Source organism: Scylla paramamosain, chromosome 40 (genome assembly GCF_035594125.1).
Source record: "Scylla paramamosain isolate STU-SP2022 chromosome 40, ASM3559412v1, whole genome shotgun sequence".
NCBI lineage: Eukaryota > Metazoa > Arthropoda > Malacostraca > Decapoda > Portunidae > Scylla > Scylla paramamosain.
Window position 1 is genome coordinate 3,517,501 of NC_087190.1, and position 7,500 is coordinate 3,525,000.

At 46.1% G+C, this 7,500-nt stretch overlaps 1 protein-coding gene across 1 annotated transcript in view; it reads left to right on the plus strand.

Moving 5' to 3' along the window:
- LOC135092712 (poly(rC)-binding protein 3-like) overlaps window positions 1-7,500 on the plus strand; it is a 175,319-nt gene that overhangs the window by 124,285 nt on the left and 43,534 nt on the right. The window contains 1 exon segment of the mRNA XM_063991342.1: window positions 5,954-6,226. Coding sequence (XP_063847412.1) covers window positions 5,954-6,226 — 273 coding nt within the window.

Here is a 7,500-nt window from a genome sequence, read left to right on the forward strand (position 1 = left end):
TAATCTTCTCTCTTCGTTTCCTTCCTCCCTGGCAAACTTTTCCCCCTGCCAAACTCTTTCCTTGCCTCGCCTCTGTGCGCAAGGAGTATCAGGACAGACGCTACACTGGCCCACGCTTTTCCTTCTTCTCTAGCTGTTTTTGTGGGAGCTTTCCTATTTTCGTTCTTAATCTCTCTCTCTCTCTCTCTCTCTCTCTCTCTCTCTCTCTCTCTCTCTCTCTCTCTCTCTCTCTCTCTCTCTCTCAGTGTTCTGTATCACCAGGTTTCAAAATAAATGGTTAAACTGTTTAGCTTTATCATAGACAAGCTTTATTTAACTTTTTTTCAAGTTTTCCTCCTTGCTCGGTCTCTCTGACAAAATAGAAAGAAAAGGAAGAGAAGAAAGTGACGCTAATTCCTCCTCTCCTTGGCCAGTTCTCAAAAAAAAAAAAGGGAAAGAAAACGAAAGGAAAAAATAAAGAAAAGTCAAGGAAACTCAGCCAGATGCCTCCGTTCATTACTGTTAACCTTAGTCTTACCCAATATTACTACCTTTCTCTTCACCTTCCTTTATTTTCTTCCCCCCTTTGGCTAGTCACATGATAGAAAATAAATAAAAAAACATTACCAAACCCTAACTTCACTATTATTATCTAACCTAACGTAACCTAACCTAACCTATCCTTACCTTACCTAACCTAACCTAACCTAACCTAACCTAACCTAACCTTACCCTACCTAACCTAACCTAACCCAACCTAACTTAACCTAACCTAACCTTACCTTACCTAACCTAACCTAACCTAACCAAACCTTACCCTACCTAACCTAACCTAACTTAACCTAACCTAACCTAACCTAACCAAACCTTACCCTACCTAACCTAACCTAACTTAACCTAACCTTACTTAATCTTACCTTATCCCACCTCTACCTCTTACCTGTCCCTTAATTACCCTTACCTGTACCCTCACCTTACTTCACCTGGCCTACCTCACCTAAACCTTAACAATTACCTATGCAGTAATTACACTTGCCTTTATCTCATTAGTTACCTTTCAGTTATAACTACCTGTTCTCTTACCTTACCTTACGTTACCTTGACCCGCCTCACCTTGGTAATTAGCCTCGCCTCACCTGCCTCCTCTAAGCTCATCTGTATTTACCTATATCCTCCTCCTCCTCCTCCTCCTCCTCCTCCTCCTCCTCCTCCTCCTCCTCCTCCTCCTCACTTGATTCAACACAAAGGAAGCTTAGGAACGCCAACTCAGTCATGCTCTCTCTCTCTCTCTCTCTCTCTCTCTCTCTCTCTCTCTCTCTCTCTCTCTCTCTCTCTCTCTCTCTCTCTCTCTCTCTCTCTCTCTCGCCAGTTCATATTCACAAACCGCATACACACAGTGTGTGTGTGAGAGAGAGAGAGAGAGAGAGAGAGAGAGAGAGAGAGAGAGAGAGAGAGAGAGAGAGAGAGAGAGAGAGATTTGAAAGGAGTCTTGATCTCTCACCCCCACCCTCTCTCTCTCTCTCTCTCTCTCTCTCTCTCTCTCTCTCTCTCTCTCTCTCTCTCTCTCTCTCTCTCTCTCTCTCTCTCATCCAAATCCTCTCCCTCTTTCTCCCTTCCAAGTCCTTTGCCGGCTTTCAACCACTGAAAGGAGGTGGAGGAGGAGGAGGAGATGGAGAAGGAGGAGGAAGAGGAGGAGGAGGAGGAGGAGGAGGAGGAGGAGGAGGGGGAAGAAGAAGAAGAAGAGGAAGAGGAATAGAGGGTTAAAGGATACTGTAACCACTACTACTACTACTACTACTACTACTACTACTACTACTACTACTATTACTTATACCCAACCTTACCCTTCACTCTGTCCCTCTCCCTCTCCCTCTCACTCTCTCTCTCTCCAGTGCCTATGAATTTTAGATTGCGCGAGACAAACACGAAACTCAGGCATCTGGTAATTTTGAGGCTTGGCTGTGTTTACCCTCCGCCTGCCCTGATGAAAGACCCCCCCTTCACTCCCCCCAGCAAGACCCCCTCCTAAGACCCCCCCCACCCCAACTGAGACCCCCTCCCAAGACCCCTCTATGTCCCTCCCCCCAACTAAGCTCTCCTCCCCCCACCTCAGACACCCTTGCCCCCTCTCCACCCCTCCCAGTAACACCCCCCATCTTACTCCACTCTAAGACCCCATCTTCCCCACTTAGACTCCCCATTCCATCCTCAGACACCCTTCCCTTGCCCCATCTCCACTCCCTCCCCCTCAGACACCCCCCCCCCTTCCTCAGACACCTGCCCCAACGCGCCCCCTTCCTCACTCCCCCTCTCTCCTCATCTTAAACGCACCACATCCCCCTTTCCCCCCTCCCTCAGACGCCACATCACCCCCTCCCCCCTCTCATCACAACTCGCCTCTTCAAACCCCCACTCTCCCCGCCTCAGACACCCCCACCCCCACCCCCTAGTTCCCCTACCTTGCTCTCCCCCCAACCATCCCCCAACTTTTACTCCCCTCCTCAGATTACCCCCCCATCATCATTATCTTAAGGTACTACTACTACTACTACTACTACTACTTGCCCAATATTTCTCTCTCTCTCTCTCTCTCTCTCTCTCTCTCTCTCTCTCTCTCTCTCTCTCTCTCTCTCTCTCTCTCTCTCTCTCTCTCTCTCTCTCTCGCTAATGCCTTCTTCCCCTCCACTAGCTCCTTCCCCTCACCACCTCTTCCTCTCTCCTCCTCTCCCCTCTTCCTCTCCTCTCCATCCCTCCTCCATCTTTCTTTCTCCTCCCCTCCTATTGCCTCCAGCCTACACATTTCCCCTCCCTCTCTCCCTCCTCTCCTCTCTCCTGTCCTCTCTCCTTTCCTCTCCCCTCTCTCTCTTCCTCCACTCTCCAGTCACCCTGCCAAGCCTCCCTACCTCTCCTCCTCCTCCTCCTCCTCCCCCCTTGATACTTTGCCCAATGAAAGCACTTCCCCCTTCCTTCCCCCTCTCTTCCCCTTCCCCTCCTCCTCCATTCCTCCTCCCTTCTCTTTACTCCCTGCCAAACTTCCCTCCTCCTCCTCCTTTTGCTTGTGCGGAGGTGCGGTTGAGAGAGAGAGAGAGAGAGAGAGAGAGAGAGAGAGAGAGAGAGAGAGAGAGAGAGAGAGAGAGGGTAGGTGTTGGGGGAAACTAGGACAGGAAGAAAGATGTGAGGTGGAGATGGAAAAAAAGATGAGGAGGAGGAGGAGGAGGAGGAGGAGGAGGAGGAGGAGGAGGAAGAAGAAGAAGAAGAAGAAGAAGAAAAATCTCAGGTGCAGTGAAATTATAATAAAATGTTGAACTGAAAACTTTAAATCTTTTTTTTTTTAGCTTTTCTTGTTTTCTTTTTAAGTCTCTCTCTCTCTCTCTCTCTCTCTCTCTCTCTCTCTCTCTCTCTCTCTCTCTCTCTCTCTCTCTCTCTCTCTCTCTCTCTCTCTCTCTCTCTCTCTCTCTCTCTCTCTCTCTCTCTCTCAATTTGGTTCTGGGATTTTACACGATCTCAAGGGAAGAGGAGGAGGAGGAAGAGGGAGAAGAGGAGGAGGAGGTGGAGGAGGTAGTCTGATCTGTGAGATTAGTCATGTGTAGACTGAAGACTGATACTGCTGTGTACCTTTGAGAGAGAGAGAGAGAGAGAGAGAGAGAGAGAGAGAGAGAGAGAGAGAGAGAGAGAGAGAGAGAGAGAGAGAGAGAGAGAGAGATTCACACATACCTCATTTCTTACTTACACGGCCCAGAATATTTGTTAAGTAGGTCTTTAGTGTGTGTGTGTGTGTGTGTGTGTGTGTGTGTGTGTGTGAGAGAGAGAGAGAGAGAGAGAGAGAGAGAGAGAGAGAGAGAGAGAGAAACGTCAAGGGTCTTAGTGTCAGGTAGGAAAGAAAGGAGAAAGAGAAATAGTGAGAGAGGAGGAAAAGATTAAGAGAGAGAGAGAGAGAGAGAGAGAGAGAGAGAGAGAGAGAGAGAGAGAGAGAGAGAGAGCACCTTCACAACATTTCCCAAGAGTTGAACCAAAATATTATGTTATCAAATCTTGAACAAAAAGGTTGAGTGGCCTCCGGTTCTTATGGGAGGAAAAATGGCTGGGATAGGAGATGATGAGTCTAATTAGCATACCACACCTCCCCCAGGCATGCTTCTTTACTCGTTAGTCCCACACAGATGAATTTCTGAGCCCTGTCTTACCTGCACACACACACACACACACACACACACACACAGGTAGTTCGTTTGTTAGTTAGTTGGTTAGTTTATTGATACAGGAGAATTAAAGTGACATAAGCAAGATACATGACACAGATTGGCTGATACACAATACATAATAAAGTACATGAAGTGAAATAAGTACACGGACACTTCACAAACACTTTACAAACACTTAACAGAATCTTTTCCTCGCAGTCACACAGATCTCTAGACAACCCCCACACCCACACACACACCCACACACACACACACAAACACTTAATAAACACTTAAACACTTCACAAAACACTTCACACTACCCACAAGTACTTTACAAACACTTACCCCCAGCCTTACAATCTTTTCCCTCTGTCATATGGCTTTCTAGACTCCCCCCTTCCTCCCAACACACACAACGCACTACACACACAACTAAATTTTCACCAGCCGTCACTTAGCACAGCCAGCGTTTCAATACAGGGCACTCAGCAAGGCCCATACAAGGCGCAGTGTTTGAGGCCCTTGCTGCTGGGGAGATGAAAGCAAGGACGTGGAAATTTGGCTCGTAAAAATGAAACAACAAAGAGAAGGGAAGCTGGGGAGATATTTTTGTACCTCCTCCCCTTCTTCCCCTCTTTTGCTTGTTGTGTTTGTGTCTTGGTGTCATTATTACTGCTATTATTATTGTTGCTATTCAGAAGTGCTTTGCTCTCTCGCCACCCCTGTTTTCAAAGGCCACAGAGATGATTAGCCAAGTTCTCAAGGCTGTTTCTCTTGTTCACAAAGTAGATGTCTTGTTAATCTGTCACTATAACCTTAAAAATGCCCTTCAAAACCTCATGTCACTTCAGCTAGAGCCCTCTGAATCTGGTGGAGGTGCAGTGCTGAAGTGTTGCGTAAGTGTTGCTAGGAGTGTGTGTGTGTGTGTGTGTGTGTGTGTGTGTGTGTGTGTGGTGCTTTGTCTGGGCTGTCCTATGTGAGGTTGCTATTATTATTATTATCATTATTATTATTATTACTATTTATTTTTTTTATCATCACTTATTATCATCCATTATTCTTCTTATTCTTGTTAGTGTTCTTGTCCTTTTTCCAGTTTTTATCATTAGTAGCGCAACTCTCAGCTTACGTAGACAAGCTTAAAAAAGAACAGCAGTAATGATAATGATAGCAATGCCCCACAACTCTCTCTCAGATGTCTCAAAACAACAGGAAATACAAACAACAACAACAACAACAACAAACAACAACAACAACACCTGCTTTCCCTGACCTAATTTGACCTTATCCTCTTTCCTTTCCAACAGTTCCTGGCTCAGACATACCAAAACATTACAAGTTCAAAAAAGAAAAATAATAATTAAATAATGACCTGACCTAATTTGACCTAACCCAGAAAAAAACAATAGTAAAATGACCTAAAAAAAAACTAAAAACTTCCCTACATTGTATCAAACCAATAGAAATGACCAAATGAACATAACGTAACTTGATTTCCCTGACCTTACTTGACCTAAAACCCTTTCCTTCCTTCCTAACACTTCCTGGGTTAGACGTACCAAAACAATCAAAACTAGAAGAAAAATATCAACATTTACTTTCCCTGACCTAACCTGACCTGACCTGACCTGACCTAACCCAAACACCCTTTCTTCCCTGACCTAATTTGACCTTAAAACCCCTTCTTGGGTCAGTTCCTGGGTCAGATGTATAAAAAAAAACAAAAAACAATCAACCTAACCAGCTTTCCTTGACCTAAAATGACCTCAACACTCCTTCCTTCCCAACAGTTCCTGGGTCAGATGTACCAAAACAACGGGAGTGGAGGAGGAGGTCAGCAGCGCCCACCCATCACCCTTCGCCTGATCGTGCCCGCCTCGCAGTGTGGTTCTCTCATCGGTAAAGCCGGTTCCAAGATCAAGGAGATCCGAGAGGTTACAGGAGCTTCCATTCAGGTGGCGTCTGAAATGCTGCCAAACTCCACCGAGAGGGCAGTAACTGTTTCTGGAACCTCTGAGGCCATCACCCAGTGCATCTACAATATCTGCTGCGTCATGTTGGAGGTGTGTAGAGCACGTGTGTGGCTGCTGCAAGTGTGGTGTGTGCGGGTGCTGCAGGTGTATAAGTACATGTATGTGGGTGTTTACTACTGTTTAAAGGGTCTTAGTGAGTGTTGCAGGTGTGTTGAGGGATCTGTGTGGATGTTACATGGTGTGTACAGGGTCTTAGAGAGTGTTGGAGGTGTGTGAAGGGATCTGTTGTGGGGTGTTGCAAGTGTGTACAGGGGTCTTAGTGAGTGTGTGGAGGGATCTGTGTGGGTGTTGCAGGTGTGTACAGGGTCTTAGTGAGTGTGTGGATGGATCTGTGTGGGTGTTGCAAGTGTGTACAGGGTCTTAGTGAGTGTGTGGATGGATCTGTGTGGGTGTTGCAGGTGTGTACAGGGTCTTAGTGAGTGTGTGGAGGGATCTGTGTGGGTGTGTGCAGGTGTGTAGAGACATATGGTGCTGTTGGAGGTGTGTTTGGATGTGTTGTGGCTGTTGGAGGTGTGTAGAGGGATCTTAGTGGCTGTTGCAGGTGTGTAGAGGCATGTGTGGGTGTCATAGGTGTGTAGAATACCAGGAACTGTAAAAATAGCTTGAAGAAAATGACTTGAGGAAGGAAGATTGAGAGGAAGACACAGAGAGAGTGACAGAGTGATGGAATGGTGGCAGCACTGCAGAGAATGGGAGGCACAGAGGAAGGTGCGAGAAGAACAGAAACAAGTGGAGGAGATTCGTACCTGGTGAAGTAGAAGAAGAAGAAGAAGAAGAAAGAAGAAGAAGAAGGGGGTCTGTCTGTCTGTCTGTGTGTGTATGTGAGATGGTAAGAGGAAATGAGTTAACAGGAAGGGATGAAGAAGAGGAGGAGAAGGAAGATTGTAACTGTGAAGGAAAACAGGAGGGGAAAATGGGGACGAAATGGGAAATAAGGAAGGATAGGAACCAAAGAAATATATATAAGTTTTTGTCTGTCTGGTTCCCTTCCCTCTGTTACTGTGTGTGTGTGTGTGTGTGTGTGTGTGTGTGTGTGTGTGTGTGTGTGTGTGTGTGTGTGTGTGTGTGTGTGTATACCACTGAGGGGGCACTTGCATTGTATAATCACCATTTTATTTCACTTCCAGCAAAGATCACAGCTCTAGTTCACCGGGGCATTCATTACACTGCATGAATCTTGATCCTATTGAAAATGATGCAGTGCAGGGCGGTCACATAGAAAAATGAGAATTAGTGTGTCCCCTTGTCTGCCCTCTCCCCTCCCCCTGCTTTTTTTTAAATTTTTTTATTTATTTATTTATTTA